Raw genomic sequence first — 20767 nt, forward strand, 5'->3', positions numbered from 1 at the left:
GCTCGTCACGTCAGCAAAGTGACATTAAAGACAAATGTTAGAATAAGGGCACATGCCGAATTTAGGAGGTACTGTTTTTTACAAGTTGATTTCTAATTTTATTTCATTGTTTATAGTCCAAACTACAACAGCGATTAGGTCCTTCGTGTTCTTCAAAAGCTGGTGTGAGTGCAATAAAAAGGCACTAATGTGACACATGAAGTGAGATCAGGTTTCAGAAACCTGTGCTCCAGTTGGCCAGGCCCGTCCTACTATGCTGCTTTTGGCTTACAACCCCAAGTTGGCCTCCGCTCAGGGAACTGGAGGAGGCCTGGTCAGTGAGTTCACTGTGGCAAGGTGCCATTTTTCCCTTTGACATAAAGCAAGTTGCACTGACATGTTTACACACATGCAGCATTACCTAAAGAGGTCCTCCCCGAGCCATTTGTGGCTGTTTACATCCACAAATCGCCTGAGGTTCTGCCATCTACAGCGTCTGAAAACTAGAAAGCGTTCTGCTGTTTGGTGAGGATGTTTGGCTTACACAGATAAATTAACACATTCTGGGCTGAAAATATATCCCCTTTATCACAGCTTTTAATGTGTTTTGATTTAAAATGATATGGAAATATTGTAGAAGTATAAGGCACGTTTGCTGGGACACAAGAGAATTAAGATTGTTTTGGCAGAAAGGAAATAATTGAGCCCAAGAAGAAGTGTTCTATTTTCTTCCCACTCTGTAATTTCAATATCTGCACCCAGGAGAGCTCAGAAGGTCAGAGCTTGTCCTGTTTCTTGTCAATAATTTGAAGTTACTTCCTCACTTGGTTAAAGCCACTGTGCGAACACAATGGAATGGGAATACATGTAATGATCTATATCTATCATTTATATTATTTATATTATATTTTATTATTGATATATCAGGGGCAACGCAGCACAGATGTGTGTATACTGGCTTCGTTCTCAATATTTGAATAGGATCATGTATGTGCTTGATCTGTTTTTGCTCACTGAAGTGTCCCAACATGTGGGTCATGGGCCATCCTTTAAAAAAACAAGTACCATGGTGCTGAAAGGCAAAAATACACCAGATTACTTTTACTCTTTTCAGATGATAGCAGATCAGATGATGGCAGCGGGAACATGTCATAAAATATCTATATATGTAAAATATATATATACATATATGTAAATATCTCTCTCTCTCTCTCTCTCTCTCTCTCTCTCTATATATATATATATATATATATATATATATATATATATATATATATATATATATATATATATATATATATATATATATATTCCGCAGAAGTGTGTATCCAGTTATGTACAATTACTTCCGGTCCGCATGTAAATTCCATTTTTAGGAAACCGGAATTTTGTTGGGGTCGCGTGAGGAGCGTGCACGTTGGCATCTCACTACGAGTGTGACGTCACTGCCCCCCTCTCTTGCCATATTTATTCATGCCGGGCAAGATGGCGGCGATACAGACGGGGTGTTATTGGCAGTGGACATAGAGAAGCGTCCTATTCAGAATATAGACCAGTCACACATTCGAGTTTTTTTTTTATCGGTTTCATGTTTTGACACCAGGCGGCCGTCGACGCGCTTTTGTTTTTGTCGCATTTATACTTTTGTTCTCTCAAAAAATGTTGACGTTTTAGCCGAGTAGCTAACACACCAGCTGGCTAACGGAGAGCTAGCAAGCTATCTATCACAGCCGAGCCGCCGTGGGTGAAGAATGGGAGAAAAGCTGGAGCTGAAGCTCAAGTCGCCGGTCGGAGCAGAACCTGCTGGTTATCCTTGGCCGTTACCAGTTTACGTGAGTGCTCTTGCCGCGAGGCTCGCAACTATATCAGTCTTTGTTAGCTTGGAGTCGCTAGCTGTGGGAGTCATGGTATGCTCGCCAGGGGGATCGGGTCACACCGGTTCGGAGAGTGTCACGGAGAGGTGTGATATCCTGACGTTAATCGCGACACAAATGTGGCAAACGGTCGTTGCATGTGGTGCGAATAATGCCATTGTTTCAGTTGGTTTTTGGTGGCAAATCGAAACTAAGTCACAGTCGGGCATTTGACATCCAGCATCTGGAACGTGAGATTCTCGTTGGTGTTTTTGGCTGTCTGTAGTGGCGGTCGTTGAATTATGGTGAAATGTGGGTCACTGGGGCATTAAAGTATTACATTTGGAATATTTCCTGATGTTACAAACCGCCGCTGAGTATATTCAGGAACAGAGGCTACGCTTATGTTTACATTTTGTATGGGTTCTGTGGAGGTCGCAGGTGAATGTAAATTCTAATTCTTGACTAAAGCTTACAAAAATTGCATCTAAATCACTGGTTTGGGATGAGTGTGATTATTCATTCAAACATGTTGAGGTTCTTCATACAAGATTGTCTTACTGTGCTTTCCTCTCTGACCTTTACCTACAGTTTGGCGTCAGTTATCGAACTTGTGGTTTTGGTTTTTCAAGAGTTCAAGAGTTTCTCGGGTTGCTTTGACATAATCTGCTGCTCTGCTCTGCTCTGCACATGGCCAAAGTCTGATATGGCTCCTGTCCCACCCACTTTGTTATGTTTTAGTTCGATGGTAAGCAACGTGTTCTGAGTGATCGGAATTCACCCTATTCTCTCTGAATGACGCGTCACTCGTCCTACAAACCTGATTTCATCGAAGATTTATGTGTGGTGATACATGCGGATTAGTCATGCTTTGCACTCCTCCAATAATCGAGACTAAAAATCTCCCAAACATTTCATTCTTCACATGTCCATATGACCAATTTAACATGGAGGCAAAACTCTTATTATTAAACACATACACATGTAACTATTGTGATTTATTGAATGTCTTTCATTAGCGAAGCCACCATTCAAACGTTTTAATTCGCTACATTCTTGGTTGTTAAAGTTAAAGCATGGGTTTTGTTTGGGTTTTACGATCAAGAAAAAGGTTGTTTTACTGCGGGAATAGCTTTGTCATCATGCTAGCTCATATACAATATATGAACTATGTAAACAAGTTGGTTCCTGGTGCATTACCATGTGCAGCAAATGAAGTGATTCTTCATGAACTTTTCATATTTTTGCGAGGTTATTTTTCAACCAATATTGAGAATCTGGCCTGTCCAGATGTGAATGGCTAGCTTTAGAGACAACTAGATAACCTCCAAATCCTTAAAAGCTTTCAGTACCCTCTTCCATCTTTTACTCTCTTTTGTGGTTATTTGTATCACTTGATTCAACACCATCCCACGCGTCAAAACCACAATTGAGCCAGTTTTGTCGTGTTAATCTGGTTTTGTTTTCCATTATTGTAAAGAAATCTTGCAATACCAATGTGTCATTGGTATTTAGATATCTTAAATATTGTGAGTTCAAATTATTTTAATGAAATTCAAATTAGGAAAAGGCAGCTTTTAAGATTCATTTTGTGTGGATGAATGTGTAGTTTGAAAACTTAACCGCCCCTGGGTGCTTCATGCTGAGGTATGTGAGTGGAGGAGAGGAGGCGTCATGCATACGTCATGTCTTCCCACAGCGAGTGGTGAGCAGTCTTTCTCAAGTTCTGCCTCTCTCTCTGAGTTTCAGATGGGGTTTATTTTTAGCCACATGCTGCTTCTGCTGTGTGTGCTTTCTTTGTGTGAGCACGTGATCCACTGTTCTCGGCATCTCTGGCATTTCACTAACTTGCATATTCTGCTTTGCACATTAATTCACAAAAAAATATGTTTCTTCAGCAAAGATTCCAAACATGGTTAAATTGTTTGTGCATGTACCAGACAACATTTTATCCAAGAATTGCATGCCCATTAACGTACACTTTGAACGGTGTGTTTTTGTCGGGTGCAAGTGTTGTGAGCACACTGTAGGGTCACCAATAGCTGACTAAGAATCAAACCGGCCTTCCATTCTCTGGCCCTTTGAATTACTACTGCTATTTGTCATTCTTTTGCTGTTACCCTCAAGTCTTTTTTTCACGGCTTTCTTTCTCTACTCGAGGAATGCTATGGTAATGCTCTTGAGCAGGAGATAGAAAGTAGGTCAGTGTGTCAGCTCAGTTCTGGCTGTAACCTGAGCCCATTTTCTTCCACAGAGGAGTTCAAACCCTCCTCCTTAGTGCCCAAATGCTTCTCGGCGCAGTTGTCAATTTCAGTGTCTAACAAAGTTGTTCACACGCAGAAGATTTGATTTAGATTAAGTGACTTTCAAGTTCTCATTGCAAAACGGGTGCAGACGCATCAAGAGACAGTTGGGATTTACAGCACCGACATGAACAGCCATGAGCCTTCAATTTCACAAGGGAGAACCTGTTGTTTATTAGTGTATTGTTTTTATGTGCAACCGTTCACTAACATTTTGTTCTTGTTTACATGTAGGACAAACACCATGATGCTGCTCATGAAATTATCGAGACAATACGGTAAATCATGTTTCTTTCTGAAAACCTTTTCACCTGGACTTTTGTCACTTTCATGCATTGTAGAAGGGAATGGAGCTGGCCTTGTTGCCTTCACATCACCACACTGTTAAAAGCATCTCAGAATGTGTGGAAATTATAGAAATTCAAATGAGGCTATGGGTTCTGTTGTTAACGGATCATTTGTTGTGTGTGTTAAAGGTGGGTTTGTGAAGAGATTCCAGACCTCAAGCTGGCAATGGAGAACTATGTACTCATCGACTATGACACGAAGAGGTGAACTTAACAGCTTTGAGATGATGAAATGATATCTGCTCTAACTTTGGTGATTAATATGCATAATGACAAGAGCTGTTTGTCATCCCGTCTCCTAGTTTTGAGAGTATGCAAAGATTGTGTGACAAGTACAACAGAGCCATCGACAGCATTCACCAACTGGTATATTTTCTATCCCCTTTTTAGTGCACATGTCGCTATGCAACGGCGTCATCTTGTTTTATATCTGGAACAAGGTGATGTACTAAAGATTATAAATATTTTCTTGTCTTTATATCAGTGGAAGGGGACCACCCAGCCGATGAAGCTTAACAAGCGGCCCTCCAATGGTCTACTGAGACACATATTGCAGCAAGTCTACAACCACTCCGTGACCGATCCAGAGAAGCTGAACAACTATGAGCCCTTCTCCCCTGAAGTGTACGGAGAGACCTCCTTCGATTTGGTGGCTCAGATCATTGATGAGATGGAGATGATGGAGGATGACACTTTTGTTGACCTTGGCAGTGGTATGTATAGAAGAGAATGAGTCTTTTTCATGCAAGTAATGACTGCAGTTCAATAATCATGCATAAATATACAGTGGCTTGCAAGTAACTTAATGCAAATGGCAGATTTACGCAGCATAAATGCACAATGGGAGGTGATCAGCTGTAGTTTGCATAGCAGGGGAAGCCAGTACACGTGTTTTGGAACGCATTTGTTGTCATTTTTCAGGAGTGGGCCAGGTTGTCCTTCAGGTTGCAGCAGCGACAAACTGTAAACATTACTATGGTGTCGAGAAAGCTGATACTCCAGCTACATATGCAGAGGTAATGTATTGATGCTTTTGAAATCTACTCAAAGCAGTGAACAAAATCACAGAGGTATTAAGTGCTCACTTTTTTTTTCAGTCTATGGATAAAGAGTTTAAGAAGTGGATGAAGTGGTATGGAAAGAAGCACGGGGAGTACACAGTAAGTTTATTTTAAGTCACATTTATCTTTCGTTTTTTTTTTTTAATTCAATCATCAACGATGGTTACTTTTCAGCTGGAGAGGGGGGATTTTCTGTCAGAAGAATGGAAAGATAGGATCGCCAACACAAGGTGTGGAACAAAACTAACCCTCATTCACTGCTATTAACAGAACAAATGTGAAGCATTGTGTTGTGGAGTCGTCTCCCAGTCGTGCAAACGTCTCTTTTCTAAACAGGGGTTAATGATGGAAGAAGTTTGTAATGTGATTGTATCATAGTGTGAAAATGATAGGTGTCAAATGACACAATTGGCACATGCTTTGATACAACTATAACAAATGGACTGACATTTTCCTGAGATGGATCTTGCTTTTTTAAGTTGTTTTGAACTATCACACTTCATCACTGAAAGACTTTTCTCTCTTAGTATTATTTTTGTGAACAACTTTGCCTTTGGACCAGAAGTTGATCATCAGCTAAAGGAGCGTTTTGCCAACATGAAGGAAGGTTAGTTGTTTTCCTCTCTTCGGTGTTAGTATTTTCAGATAGTACACCAAACCAAAATTAGAATCCCTTCAAGTTAAGAATTGTTGAATTCAGTCAGTCAATTGCAGGATCGTATTGTGGTGATCCACCACTGTGATTGATTGACTGCACTGTAAATGCATCATGGGAACTTTTTCGGTCACACTGTTGACAGCAGACACATTGTTGACAGCAGTTATGGTTGGATATGCTTTACTGTTGTCAAAAAGATGCACAGTAAATCCTCACCATGTCATAGAACCATTTTAAAATACGTGGGTTATTTGGCTCTCAGTCAAAAAGGCTTCCGCCCCCTGCATTATATGGTTATTTGCTTAGCAAGAGTCTTAAAACAGTCTTTACACTGATCTCAAAGTGTTTTAGGTCAATATCAATTTCTGGAAAGGATGAGCAGTATTTAACACTTTGAATTTGTCTATTTATGGGATGTTAAAAGGGTTCACATTGTGCTATTGTTTGTGGTGTGGCAAGTGTTCCTGCAATTTAAACACATCTCAACTGAGAATTGTTTTTTTTTTAGGTGGGAAAATTGTGTCCTCCAAGCCCTTTGCACCTTTAAACTTTAGAATAAACAGCCGAAACTTGAGTGGTAACTATTTATGAGACACACACACATTCTTACTCAATATTCAACTAGCAAATTACACTTGTCTCTTTCTTCATCAATGTTCAGTGCTCTTTTTGCCTGCTTTTTCAGATATTGGCACAATAATGCGTGTGGTGGAGCTTTCTCCATTGAGGGGCTCTGTGTCCTGGACTGGGAAACCAGTGTCTTATTACCTGCATACTATTGACCGTACCATAGTGAGTACTTTGGTTTTGTTTTTTTTATTTGTGGAACTTTTGTTTCTTGGCAATGCTCCTCTTACTAAATTCCCTGTTCTAATGTTACTATAACTGAATTCTTTCAAATGTGGGTTCATTTTTGTTTTTGTTTTTATTTGTTTTTAACTTTGGGTTAAGGCTGCACGATGACCTCTTAAAACATTGTCATCACGAAATGCGTGCATGCAATAGTGATATCGCAGGGCAGTGTGATATTTTCCTTCTTTCCTTCAAAAGAAAGATCAATAATATCAAACTATTTTGGATTTTTTCTAAAATAACGCCAACCAAAAGACTCTGCCTGGCTGTTATTGCCACAACCCGAGGTAAACATGACAAATCTCTTTGGTGCCTGGAGTCACAGAATATGATGACATAAATAGACTTTAAGGAATGATGATAACCCAGGATGCCGTTGTAGTCCAAATAGTACAGAGATATCACAGATGCAACTCTGTCTGCAATTGTTTGGGTGACAGACTACTTCAGACATCATCTTAAGTTTCACTGTGGGCAATGGTTAATACTGTGCCTGTGTGGATTTTCTCCGGGTTCTGTTTTTCTCTCACAACCCATAGACATGCTCACTAGGTTAATTGGACACTCTTAAATTGCTCCTAGGTGTATGTGTGTGTGGGCTTGTTTATACTGCCTCTTGGGGACCAATTCTTAACAAAACACTATCCCCGTGGGGACCTTATGTCTTTGTGGGGGACCTTTTGCCGATCACCACAGATCCAAACCTCAATTAGCGATGAAGACTTCAAAATAACTTGTTACGTTCTGGTTAAGGTGAGCCAATTGTTTTGGATGGTGATGTTTAGGGTAAGAGGCTGGGAAAAGAATTATGGCAATGTCACAATGTCCCCCCAGGGATAGCAATACAAACGTGTGTGTGAATGGTGTGTGTGCCCTGCGATGGACTGGCGACCTGTCGAGGCTGTATTCCTGCCTCTCGCACAATGACCACTGGGATATGCTCCAGCACTCCCCGCAACTGTGTCCAGGACTAAGCCGTGGCGAATTGAAGATCTAAATAAAATAACCTAAATAATCTGCATGAACAGAACTTTGCTATTCAAGACTAAGACTACTATAATAAAAATGATAGGAAGTCCAGAGTTGCATGAAGGGAGTTCAATCTGCCTGCACGCTCCCTTTTAGCTGAATTACATATCTATTTTATTTATTTATTACCCATGTTTTTGTCATTTTAATCTACTTTTTATCTACTTTACATTTTTATTCCATTGTTAGGTTTTGTGAACAAAATACTTAAGTGGGTTTTTTTTTATTTAGTTTTTTTTAAATAACTTGTTTGAGCTCCACTTGTGAGAATTGACCAAATTCTTTCCATATAGCACTACACGAGTTATGTGGTGAGAATTCTTGTTAGTTTTTTTTTTTTCAATATTGTGCAGCCAAACTTTGAGTCATTACTGCATATTAGATTAAGCTTGCATTTTGTTCTCTATTTTTTGGGGAAGTTGTGTGGAAATAGATTTCACCTAACAGTAGATGGTAGAAGCACTGAAATACGGAAAATTGTCAAATTAAATCTCTGATGATGCTATATTTAATATTACAAATGCATTGATACCAATAGGTTAATGCTGCTGACCATTGTATATATATTCAATGAAAATGATTGTTGTTTAATTATTAACACTTTTTTTCTCTTTTCAGCTTGAAAATTACTTTGCTAGTCTTAAAAATCCTAAACTCAGGGTAAGTGGCTTGTGTACGTTATGACTGTCTTTTCAGTTGGTTCACCTACCTTCTGCTCCCAGGAAGAGCCAGAGGCAGCTAGACGGCGTTCACAGAAAGACTCAAAGGAGAGTAAAAGCAATAGCACCACACCTACTAAACCTAAGGATCAAAACAAGGTAGTGTATTTACAGCATTTGTTGTTCGATATGAAGAGGAACAATGGAATCACCGTTTGTTTTGATTTGCTGATCACAAAGCAGCAAGACTCATGTGAGGATGAGGAGGAGGAGGAGGAGCAGTCCAACTTGGTTTCAGTGGTCAAACCACCTGCCAAGCCTAGGCGTGCAAAGCTTTTGTCCAAAGGTCGCAAGTTAAACAACAAGAGGAGAGGTCGGCCGAAGAAAGCAGCCCCAGCATCTGAGAAGAAAAATAAGAAGAATCAGAGTGCTTTGGATCTTCTCCATGCCAAGACTCTATCTGCTGCCCCGCCTCAGGGTACTGACTCTAATTTATCAATGCATCATGCTTCCAGCTTCATGCAGACCTGGGATTTCTTCATTCAGAAAGGTTGTGTTACAGTGTGAATACAGAAGGATATTTTTTTGTTCTAGATGCATACATGCAGCCACGGAGTCCCTTTTATCAACTACCTCCCAAGGTTCAGCACTACCCCACGAATCACCTGCTGCTGAGCCCAACTCCGCCTGGTTTGCAACAACTGCTCGGTGGGTTGGTTGTTGAATATGACAAAGAAGACTGGGTTGCCTTTAGCACATTGGTGATTCAGGCAAAATATCCTCCCTGTTTTTTTTCTTTCCATGCTTCATTTGATCATACATAAATCTGTTTGCAGATAACATCAAAGTTCAGTACCTTCAGTTCATGGCTTACATGAAGACGCCTCAGTACCGCACCAACCTGCAGCAGCTTTTGGAGCAGGAGAAGGTAAACATAACGGTCCTTATCTTGTTACAGATGCCTCCAGGGCAGCAGCTACATGTTTTCTTACACTTCCTTTCGTTTATATTCTGGCTTTTCAGCAAAAACACAAGGACTTGTCAGGACAGGCAGAGCAACTTCATTCAGTCTGCCAGATTCACAAGGACAGAATCAAAAGTCTCGTGCAGACCAAACTCGATGAGGTGAAACGCTCTACTTCATTCTCATGAAATAAAATGTTTGTCACTGTCTATATCTACAAGTAGGTAGGAACTGGTATGGAGGAAAGCAATCCCCACAACAAAGCTGCATGATTTTTTTATTTATGCATTTATTTATATTTCTTGTGGTCAGTTGGGAGTGAAAGCCTTGACTGTGGAGGACCTGCTCCAGGCGCAAAAGGAAATATCCGCCCACAATCGACAGCTGAAGGAGCAGACCAAGCAGCTTGAAAGAGACATGGCTTTGCTCAGAGATCACAGCCTGCTTCTGGTGCGGCATCAACCACTATCTGCTGAACAGTCTGCGTGATTCTGTTTGCACATTGGACAAGATGCATTTGTTGTACTGTCCTAAAATTATCCGTTTTCTGTGTTTCAGCTGAAGTCTCGTTGTGAGGAGCTCAAACTAGACTGGGGGTCCCTCTGTCTCGAGACTTTGATGAAGGAGAAGCAGGCTCTCCGAAAGCAGATCTCTGAGAAACAGAAACACTGCCTGGAGTTGCAGGTAATTCTTAGTGAAATCTTACATTTATTTATGCCGTAATCTAGTTCTCAGCATTTCCTGCTCAATTGTTTGTCACAACGAGCAATGGCCCCCTCTGGTGTCCACAGATCAGCATTGTAGAGCTGGAGAAAAGTCAGCGGCAGCAAGAACTTATGCAACTGAAATCCTACAGTCCTGGCCATGGATCCCCATTCAGGAAGAGCCTAGAAACACGCTCTTCCACAGACATGGACTCATCAAAATTTGGTATAGCTTCCGTGCCGGCTATCAATGGTGTTAGCCCTGAGCTGCCCATGAATGGCACAGGGTCGCCCTGCTTTGACCGAGCTAATGCCAAGACTGAGCATATGTCCCGCTATCTTCCAATCTCTCCTGACCATGAGATTGTACCAACGTCTGGAGATGCTCGACAGAGGCAGCAAAACTCCTCCCATGCTCTTCCTGATTACACTCGCTTCTCTCCTGCCAAAATTGCCTTACGAAGGCATCTCAATCAGGACCCCTCTGCGTCTGTCCACTTCAGAGGTCCCAGCCTAACAACGCATCGGTTGGTACACATTATGTCTTCATAAATTTCCGTATGTAAGTACAAACTGTGATATGTTACCTTTCTGTTTGAAAGGGGGGATGTGGGCGGAATTAATTCTCCCCACGGAACAAAGCTGAGCTGCTCTTCTCCGAATGCTTCAGATGTCCAGATTACAACCAAAGGTTCTGAGCGGGTAAACATAAGTCACATTTTCTGTATGATTTTATTCATGTACAGTATATTAAAACAAATCACTGTCTCCCACAGACTGTAAAGGAAAAGAATGTGTCAGGGCAGGGCGACAGCAGCATCACAAGCCTTCCTATAAGTATTCCTCTCAGTACAGTTCATCCAAGCAAACTGCCAGTTAGCATTCCACTGGCCAGCGTGGTTCTGCCCAGTCGAGCTGAGAGGCTGGTGAGTGCATGACAATGCTAATTGGTCAACATACAACTCTTTAAAATGCCCCAAAGAAAATACATTTCTAAAATTCTTCAATTTTGTTGTGCTCATTGTTGACATTGAAAAATGAAATGTGTTGCTATTTCAGAGGAGTACTCCAAGTCCTGGGTCTCAGGCTGGACATACCAACGGTAAGGTTTTTTTCCCCCCACTAAAAGTATCATTCATTTCTTGAGTCCTCCGTACCACAAATATTTTTGATAGAAGTAAGCTTTGCTTGAGCACCAGCCAATGATTTCTCTCCATGTCCTCTCAAGCTATAATGTACATAAGTATGTGGCCAGTTTATATTTGTTAACACAAACCCACTTGCATGAAAAAAGTGAATCATCGTTTGTGTTGGTGTTCCTGACACTTTTTAATGTTTGTCCATGTTTAGCCACACGGTCAACCAGACACTTGATCTCTGAAATAGTTCATAAATTCATTGTTTATTTATTTAGGGATGTCCTGATACTGCTTTTTTTGCCGACCGAGTGCAAGTTGACAATTTAGTACTGATACGAGAACCATTTTAAATGGGGTTTTTTCAGCATGTTTCCAATGATTTCACTTACAACATTTTAAGTTTAGCCTGGGCAATCTATGTATATGCTGATGTGTTTTATCTAAGATTGATATACTGTATATAGTGAGGGAACGCCGTAGTAGGTATCCAGTGCTGTAATGAGCTAGTATGTGACCAGCATGTACAGCAAAAAAAGCCTGTATCAAAGTGAGTACAGATACTGGTGTTGGTATCAGGACATCCATTTTTTAAATATATTTGTCATATTTTTTACACAAGTATGCAGTTTTCAATAATTTTGGAAAGAGTAGTAGTATGTTAGTGGTAAATCTGTGGCTATACACTAATAGCAGAAAAAGGAAACTCTGGGTCTCCTCAGCCAAATGGCCTACAGGAGTCTGATGAGCAGTGTCTGCTGCCAAAGACATTATAGTGTATATAGGCATTAATTCTCTGCTTCAAGGGTGCCATGTGTCTTGCAGGGGTATTGGCAGATACATGTTGATGCACTTCCAGCTGAGATACAACCACAGTGCAGACCCAGAAAAAGCAGATTATTATTATTATGTTATTATAAATGCTTGTCCTGTTTTCTGATTTGAAAATTTTATCTGTAATTGTGTATTCTGTCAGTACAATATTTTGAATAGATACATGTAAATGTGCTACATCCTTAACCTTGTTGCTGATTAAAGTGGATCAGGAACTGACACTTCCTGTTCAAGGTGGCGTCCTCATCTAAAGATAACCAGCTGCTGAGGGATTGATGTAAAGTGACTATCAGCTTCTAATGGCCGCCTTTTTTGTCACCAGGATATTCATCAGGTTCGGGGTTGATGAATGGTGGTCTGTACTCGGATGATCACAATGGTGCTTCTTCACCTCCTCCTCCACACAATAATGCTTCGCTGACTGCACCAACTGGGAGGAGTGGTTCTCTTCAGAGCCCCCCAATCAACACTGGTGGGGTGCTCCATTATGCAGATGGGCCCCCAAGGATTCTTCCAGAAGATGAACATGAACGCCTCGGTGCTGATTCTGATGCCGAACCGCAGGACAGTGAACTCCACAGGAAAATGTTCTTCTCTTCTTCCTCCTCGTCCTCCTCCTCTTCCTCATCATCAGGCAGTGGAGGCAGCATGGCCGGAAGTTTGCGCCTCCATCACCACGCCAGCAACTCTGCTAAGCAGGGATACCACAGTAACCATGGAAACCACACCCACCAGTCCACCAACTTGCAGCACACAGTAACGCACCTTCCGTCATCACACGGCGGTCACAGCATTACCCCTCAGGAAGGTCGTAAACGCGGGCGGAGGAAGCGCAGCTCTTTAGGGACAGTCACTGCCAGCTTGTCCCCAAAGAGGAGGTCATTTCCTGGACTAGGATCCAACAACCATTCGTCCGGATCCCCACTGAACATCAACACCATGGTTCGTATGCTTCTTGTTTCTTCATCATTTTATGTGTGTCCCAGTTGAGCTGCTGTCAAATTTAAGAACGTCATTGATCCCATTGGAATCTATCAGGCGTTGCACAGGTTCATAGCTAGAATTATTAGTATTATTAGTTCTTTTTATTCCTTAGTTACTGTTCCAATATGGGACTCAACTTTCCCCCCGGCCCCTTTTCTTTATCCCAACAGGTCAATAACATCAACCAGCCCCTGGAGATCTCTGCCATTTCGTCCCCGGAACAGTCAAACCGCAGCCCTTGTGGTCCTGATCTGGACCAGCCTCCTATTTTAAAGAGAGAGCGCCCCCTGGATCTGAACGGGACAGGTCGATATCCCTCAGCCACCAGCTCAGATGATGAGGACTCAGGGTATCCTGCTGACAGCTCAAGTTCAAGGTAACAAGGTTTTGTTTTAGGAGTGTCTGTCAGGATCATGTCGTCCTCTGTCTATGTACTTTCACTTTTTAGTAATCGGTGAAGGTGTCAAATGTATCTGTGTTGAGTTGTTAGAATGATCATTATTCGTTACCTTTGTAACTGTTTTAGGTTTCAATGCATTACTTTACTTGTGAGTTGTTTTTAATCACTGACATATAGGTGAAACTAAGTTAATTGTTTTTTTGGAGACTGATTAGTGATCTGTTTTCTTCCGTTACCCACAGAATTGAAAGAAAAATTGCCACAATATCTTTGGAGAGTAGAGATGGACCTGGGAGACTTGGAGATGCTGACAGAGGTAAATTACACTTTTAGATAAAATAGATTTTTCCTCCACACTTGCCTTACATCCTCCACTTCCTTTAAGGACGCAAATCCAGCAGCAGCAGCGGTAACAGCACAGGCAGTGAGACGTCCTCTTCATCTTCAAGTAAATGGAAATCCACTTTCTCACCCATTTCGGACCCCAAGCAGCCAAATTCTGATCCACGCCAGGGAGGCTCTCCTTTCGGTGTCGGTGGGTCGAGTAGGGGTACCGACTCGGATTCAGATTATAAACAACACCACCATCAACAAGTGAGGAAGGTTTGTGATGGAGAGTCACCCGGCTATTTCAGCAGTGGTGCAGGAGGCCAGGTTGGTGGTGGGTCAGATCAACGCCTGACTCTTCAGAAGCAGAAGGGATCACGTGACTGGGAGCTGAAGGCCAGCAGCGGCTCGTCCAGCCAGAACTTGTTCATCTCTGCGGCTGCTAGCAGTGGAGGCGGGATTCTGAGCGGCAAGGTTGGGGGAAGTCCTGTAGCCGTTTCCTCCACGAGTGGATCATCTGTTGGGCAGTACCTGGGGTCTCAGTTCCCGCTTGGCGGGACCTCAGTTCTCCAGTCTTTGTTCGGGGCGCAGACAGGGAACTCCACAGTGGGCGGATCCACAAGACTCGTCAATGGACACTCGGTTCTGGGAAGCTTCTCCAGTGCTGGGCTGGCTGGAGGAGCAGCTGGAGGTGAGTTATGATGAATGTCCTCTCATACGTGGTGTAGGATTTGGCAAAGAGTGTCAGTGAGGTGTCAGGTTTGATGAGCAGTTAATAGTGGATTAATGAAAGGTAAGTGGGTGCTTCCCTTGCGGCTGCGCTGCCTCGCTTATATGGTCTGCCTGTTGCCTGTCTGGAACACGCTCAGAAGATGCCTCTCCTTGGTCAATACCTTTCATACATTTCTGCTGTCAATTGGGGAAAATGCAGACTTGTTCTGAGGGTGTTCACATGATGGATCAGAGTCATTCCACTTGAACCTTTGTTGTAATCGGAGAATCTCAAAGAAGAAATGTCCCCATCATCATTTGTTTTGGATCATGTCCAGTGGAGTGACTCTGTTAGCTTTTTGTGCTTGTCAAAGACTTGCTTGGCGCTACCTGGCTCAGTCCTTGCTTCTCTCTCTCTCTCTCTCTTTCTCTCTGTCTCCCCCCTCACTCTCTGCCACCGCTCTCCCCGCCTCCACTCTTTCGCTTCTCCCGCTCTATCGTTTGATTTGCAGGAAAGTTTCACCACGCGATCCCCTCAGTGTCCACCCATCAGTTTGGGGCGTCATTGCCCACATCCGGAAGCCTCGGTTCTCTGCTCAGTCTCTCCTCCTCTACTTGCCCCCAAACCCACCAACACCAAACGTCACAGCCTGCTTCCACACGCCTCACCTCTGTGTCCTCATCCCTGCACTCCTCTCTGTCACAGAGCCAGAATAGTCGCACCCAGTCGGTTCTGCACAGCCCCTCTCCACCCACACTCTCCTTGCCACCTCCCCCGCCCCTCAACACTGCCCTACCCTCGTCCGCAACAACCCACAGTGACCTTCTATCTTCTCGCCTGTCCCACTCCTCCCTCCATCACCAGAGGACGCAGTCATCCATTTCCTCCTCTTCATCCATCTCTAATGCTCCCATCTCTGCCGCTTCCACCACCACCTCCTCCTCGTCTCGCTCTTTTGCTGTGCACTACTCCCCTCGCTTACCCCCTCCGCCGTCAGCCAGCAACTCTAATGGTGGGGGAAGCACCTGGAGGACTCAAGGTGTGCACAGTACCAGCTCACACCTTCCTGGTTCCAGACCCAGATGATGTTTGGGGGTGTGGGGCGGGGCTGGGTGGGAGAGACATAAGATAACCACCCATGGAAGTGTGGAGGGAGCGAGAGAGTCAAGGTAAGACCAGATGATGTTTGGTTATCAACTGAAAAAAATCCAGACTGTTTCACTTGTGTGTTGAAACAAAGCTCCCTTCATTCATGTAAGAGTTCCGTTCTCACCCTTTAATGCTGCTGAAGACATTCAGCAGAGAGAGGGATGTGTAGATCTGCCCTGTCTCTCTATTGGTGTCTAGGTCATTGATGGAGATGCATGTTAACATCTTGATAGATGTGGTGTGGTTGTGTTTCCATGGCAGATGCAAACCAGGTGCGTTTCCTGCACCTTCTCTGCTTTACACCCTGTTTCTGTCCTCGCAGGTAATTGAAGTCTACCTCAAGAAAAAAACTATGCAAATGTCCAGATGTGGATCACGGAACCCTCTTTACCTACTGGTGCTTCAAACTTCTGCACTACTCAACAGCCTCCAAGACCGCCTCCTGTACTGGAATCTCTTTCTCTCACACGCACACACACCCACACACATACACACAAATGGCCGCTTTGTACAGTTCTCTGCTATAGTTTTCTGTCCAGGGGCGACAGTCCAATCCTTCTGGTGACTTGGGAAATGGCATCAAATAAATAAAAAAAATGAATTCATTAGTTTAATGACTTACAGTAATTCATCTAAGGTATTGCCGTTACAAATTCATGCATCCCAGTTAAATGTCAGGGTTTCCACGAGTCCGACTCGTCTGGAGCCCCTCTGCATCTCAGTATCAACAGGAGGCAGCAGGTCACCAGACCTTTGTAGCATCATCCAAGTCGAGTGGTGCACCTACTGTACTGCGACATTTCTGCTCCAGTGCTGCAGCTGCATGTGGCTTCCCCCAAGTTTATTCACTTGTTACAAGTGCCGCACACACACTCACACTTGATAGTCCACCGGAGAACGCTTGCCTGCATTTTCATATCCGGCTTTCCAATGAGGGACGTTTTATCAACCAGGTCACCAGAATAAATCTGTTGTTCATCACAGAGGTGCTATGATGGTTTTATGCTGAGTGTGCGTTTTCCTAGCAACAGCTTTCTTTCTTAATGAAGTGAAACTGTTAAACATGAGGCGCCACCTTTTCTAACACAAGCACGTTTTTGTTTGTAACTGATGTTTTGAACTTGGCTCACACTGAACACATGACGTTCCTGTCCCTTTCATCAAATGTTTTTGGGTTTTTTTTGTAGTTGATTTTTTTGGTATTTGAACCCATCAAAGTAACTGGGGACATGATCTGGATGTAATTCTGCAAATCCTGGCAGCTCAGCCTCTCTGGTTTTCTTCATCACATTCAGTCTAGTGATAATAGTATTTTTTTTATTCTGTAAACTGACAAATTTTAAATGTGGCCTTTTTAGTAAGCTAAGTAACAGCTGCGTAAAAGGTGCTGAAGAATATATGGGAGCCAAGCATCTATGAATTTATTCAGATCTCCAACAAGAAATGTAATTCCACCGATGAGTTTTAAGATAAAGCTAAATATTGGGTATTTATTTTAGTGTTGAGCTGCTTGGAGTTGCAACTGCTCATACACACACACACACACACGAACACGAGCGTCACACACACTGGGAAGACTAACCATGACCACAGCAAAACTACTGGACACTTTTTGTTTGCTCTCTTTGTGTTATTTGTTTCAATGTTTGTACTGTGAATGTGATCCATGCTCTCAACTGTACAGGTGTGTATAAATTAGAATATTATATTTATTCTGTTCAGTTTCTTTTCCTTCTCCCTCCAATACTATAGTGTGCTATGTTTGGAGACGACAACGTGTGAATGACTCACTGTCTGAAAAATAATGGTGCTAAATTTGGACTGTTTTATTTATTCTGTAGTACACAATCAGAAACAGGTGCTCAGTGCTGTTGAGGGAGACGTTTGAACTGTCCTTCGACTGTCGGTAAACGCGCTGCCGTATGCAAGCGCATATATATGTAGGCGTTCTTAAAGTTCTCTGCTGCAGCTTCAGGCTCAGAGTCACGACTCCAGGTAAACAACTGTCACGTAGAAACATCAGTGTCACCTTGTGAGTTGTGTACCTGGACTGTTTTTTTTTCTATATATATATATATATCAGCACACACTGTTTTTATTTTTTGTACAAAAGTGTCTGTGAGCCCCCTCACTTCCAACAGAACGGAAAAGTTAAATATGTATCTATATAAAGCTTATATATTTGTGGATAGATGTTTATGTGTCGAGGGGTGTATTCGGTGCTCTGTGTGACCAACAAGCTAAGTTAGACCAGAGTGAAGAAACAGCCACCACAGGACCTTAAACAGATGGTGCCAAAAATCACAATGGCCCGGCAGCATCTGCTTCATGTAAGCCCAAGTGATGGAGTCCAGTGCTGTGTGCAACAATAACCCTCCTCTACACCTGACGTTTGAGTGCATCTCTTGTGAGCCGAGCATTTGACCAGCCGTTGTGCAGTCTTCCTGCGCGGCACTGGGTCAATCCTCTCAGTGAGAGATGACCTCGGGAATAAATGTGAAGATGCTGCAGAGATGTCTGACTAAATCCAGTAAAATGTATCTGACATTATTTCGGCTCAGGTTCAGTAGTGTTTCCTTGGAATGTGTTCTCATGTCAGGTGTGGTGGAGGGTCCAAGGTGCTGTCGCAGTGACACCTACAGGTGATCTCTTGGTGACCAAAAGTTCAGGTCTTCAATTTCAACCGTCACAGATCCGGCAGGAAGTGAAATGGTGCTTCTTTCTCGAACCATTGCGTTGTTCTGGTGTAACTACAGGCTAAAGTAGTTGCTGACTTCTTGATAGCAAGATGATGTCACCATGTTCTCAGTCTCTTGACGTGCTTTTCACGACTAAACTAGGCTTCACTGACTGCCTGGACGTCGTCTGTAGACGTCGCAGACGGTTCTCTTTTGTAATTAGCTTTGCGCTTCCGTTTTTCCGCTTTAAATTATTTTTACTCTTGGTGTTTGATACTTCCACTCTACAGATTCCTTCGGTTTTTAATACAACCTGTCACGGTGCTTTCCTTCACTTAAAACAAGGAAGCTGCAGCTATTTGATGCCCAATAACATGTGCTGCGAGATCTTCGACACATCTGTTTGGAAGGTCGGACTGTCCAGAGAGGTGGAGAGGCGTGAGCGACTGGATGAAAATCACAACATCATCGGGGTTGTAGTATTTGTGAAGTCAAAGTGACAAGGATATTCTGGTCCTTTGGCGTTGATGCTTCGCTGCATTTCTTAGTGAACTTTTGCTGCAGAGGCTGTTTACCTTTAGTCCTGCCAAAGGTCTTAACTCAGGAACTTCACACAAAATGCTGATTATTTTTTTAAACTGGCATGACTTCAAGAGGGTTTTGTTGCCAGCTGGTGGCACTGTGCAGCCACTCTGGAATCTACTCAGGACCTCCACAATCCTCAGCAGGTTTATGTAAAGAGTGAGTCACCGTCAAATGAGTTCCTCTCCTCACCCGTCTCCATCGTCTCTAGATAGCTCCGGCTTTGAAAAGCTTTATACAAACAGATCTTCAGGAGCTTGTGGCATCTTTCTCAGCTCTCTAATGTGATTCCAAAAAAAAAAACAAAAAAAACAAGCGTGTTCATGTCCGAGGGGCTCAGTGGGGGGGGAGAAACTGGAGCAGGTTTGAAGTGCAATAACCGCAAACCTACTTTCCACCGTGCTCAGAGGTTTCCTCCTTTCACTGACGTGTTGTTTATTGTTGGTGCTTTTCATCTAAGATGTTTTTGGAAAATGGAATTAAGTTTTTTTCCCTGCATTTTATGGTCAATAAAATGTTTCATATGGTATCCTTTTTGTTGTTTTCTATTTTTCCATTTGTGTGGAGGAGGCGGAGCTCTTCATCAAATTCAGTGCTCGTTTGACTCCTAAAGAAAATGCCTGTGTGTGTGTGTGTGTGTGTGTGTGCGCGCGTGTGCGCATTCCTGTTACAGGGTCAATCAGAAGCTCCATATTTTGATATCGTCCTTAAGCTGAGCTGTAATGTAAAAAATGTTTTTGAAACTGAATATTCCCAACATTGCAGGGATGATACACAAGTCATGTTCAACGACATGGCCCGGATATTAGTCTTGAAGAGCAGACTGGTACTTCTCATTCAGCACCAGGATTTGTGCGTATGTTGTCCACAACATCAGGCCATGAGAGGGGCACGGTGCCAACCACCGCTGCTCTCACAGCTGCAGTCTTGTTTTGAAGGCACTCAAGGTCTCTGTGCTGTTCAGTGGCCGAACATCCAGTGAGATAAAGTCATTCTTCGAATTTACCGATGGTCGCTGAGGCCCCCGATGATCGTCCTCCACAGGCTGCAACAAAGTAGCAAGAAAGTTTGTCCAGCTTGTTTCCTGACGCCGCTGTCATATCTGCTTATCGCCGTGGGAAACTGGAAGTATCACCAGAATTTAAAATTACATTCCAGAGGAGGAAACAAAAGATGTCGTTTTGCTCTGAACATTTCACCACTGGGTGCGCCCCTCAGATGGGGCAGAAAACCTTCAGTAAGTGAACCAGCGACCCGTCTCACACCCACACGCTTTCACCATCTCAACTCATCATGATCTCTTATCTCTGGGGTCCAGTCGAACGTGTCCCTACATTTGTGCACCTAGCTGCCAAATCCAATCTGCCATCTCAAGTCACAGGGCCTGAGAAAGCTATGTCAATTGACAAGATTTCCCAGTGGCCGTCAGGCTTTTTTTTGGGATATTTCTTGTAAACTATTAAGTGTAAGACTTCGATTAAAAAAAAAAAAATCTGAAAAGGCTGCAGTTAAACTATTTGTCATACCACCATGTGCCGCTGCTGTTGTGGCCTGTC

At 43.0% G+C, this 20767-nt stretch overlaps 1 protein-coding gene across 5 annotated transcripts; it reads left to right on the plus strand.

Moving 5' to 3' along the window:
- The first annotated feature begins 127 nt into the window (after positions 1–127).
- dot1l (DOT1-like histone H3K79 methyltransferase) lies at positions 128–20155 on the plus strand. 5 transcript variants are annotated; one of them, XM_053856337.1, is made up of 29 exons: positions 128–313; positions 4370–4413; positions 4612–4686; positions 4785–4848; positions 4967–5195; positions 5404–5498; positions 5580–5642; positions 5718–5773; positions 6071–6150; positions 6710–6778; positions 6887–6993; positions 8701–8742; positions 8805–8900; positions 8982–9219; positions 9336–9449; positions 9578–9669; positions 9765–9866; positions 10018–10155; positions 10264–10389; positions 10497–10936; positions 11012–11111; positions 11186–11335; positions 11469–11511; positions 12702–13321; positions 13534–13739; positions 14006–14079; positions 14149–14781; positions 15314–15971; positions 16274–20155. In XM_053856337.1, the coding sequence occupies exons 1-28, from the start codon at positions 254–256 to the stop codon at positions 15886–15888; spliced, it is 4731 nt and encodes a 1576-aa protein (XP_053712312.1). In that variant the 5' UTR covers positions 128–253; the 3' UTR covers positions 15889–15971; positions 16274–20155. The 5 variants fall into 5 exon arrangements, with proteins under 5 accessions (XP_053712312.1, XP_053712321.1, XP_053712295.1 ...); XM_053856346.1 differs by lacking the exon at positions 128–313 and adding an exon at positions 373–504 and having other exon boundaries at positions 16274–20153; XM_053856320.1 differs by lacking the exon at positions 128–313 and adding an exon at positions 1455–1811 and having other exon boundaries at positions 16274–20152.
- Positions 20156–20767: the final 612 nt, after the last annotated feature.

The sequence above is a fragment of the Synchiropus splendidus genome, chromosome 1 (genome assembly GCF_027744825.2).
Source record: "Synchiropus splendidus isolate RoL2022-P1 chromosome 1, RoL_Sspl_1.0, whole genome shotgun sequence".
Taxonomy (NCBI): domain Eukaryota; kingdom Metazoa; phylum Chordata; class Actinopteri; order Syngnathiformes; family Callionymidae; genus Synchiropus; species Synchiropus splendidus.

Coding starts and splice junctions, on each gene's coding strand:
- dot1l (XM_053856320.1), top strand. CDS start 1,731: ATGGGAGAAAAGCTGGAGCTGAAGCTCAAGTCGCCGGTCGGAGCAGAA. Junction 5,499..5,579: donor CTCCAGCTACATATGCAGAG/GTAATGTATTGA, acceptor TTTTTTTTTCAG/TCTATGGATAAAGAGTTTAA. Junction 9,867..10,017: donor TGCAGACCAAACTCGATGAG/GTGAAACGCTCT, acceptor TCTTGTGGTCAG/TTGGGAGTGAAAGCCTTGAC.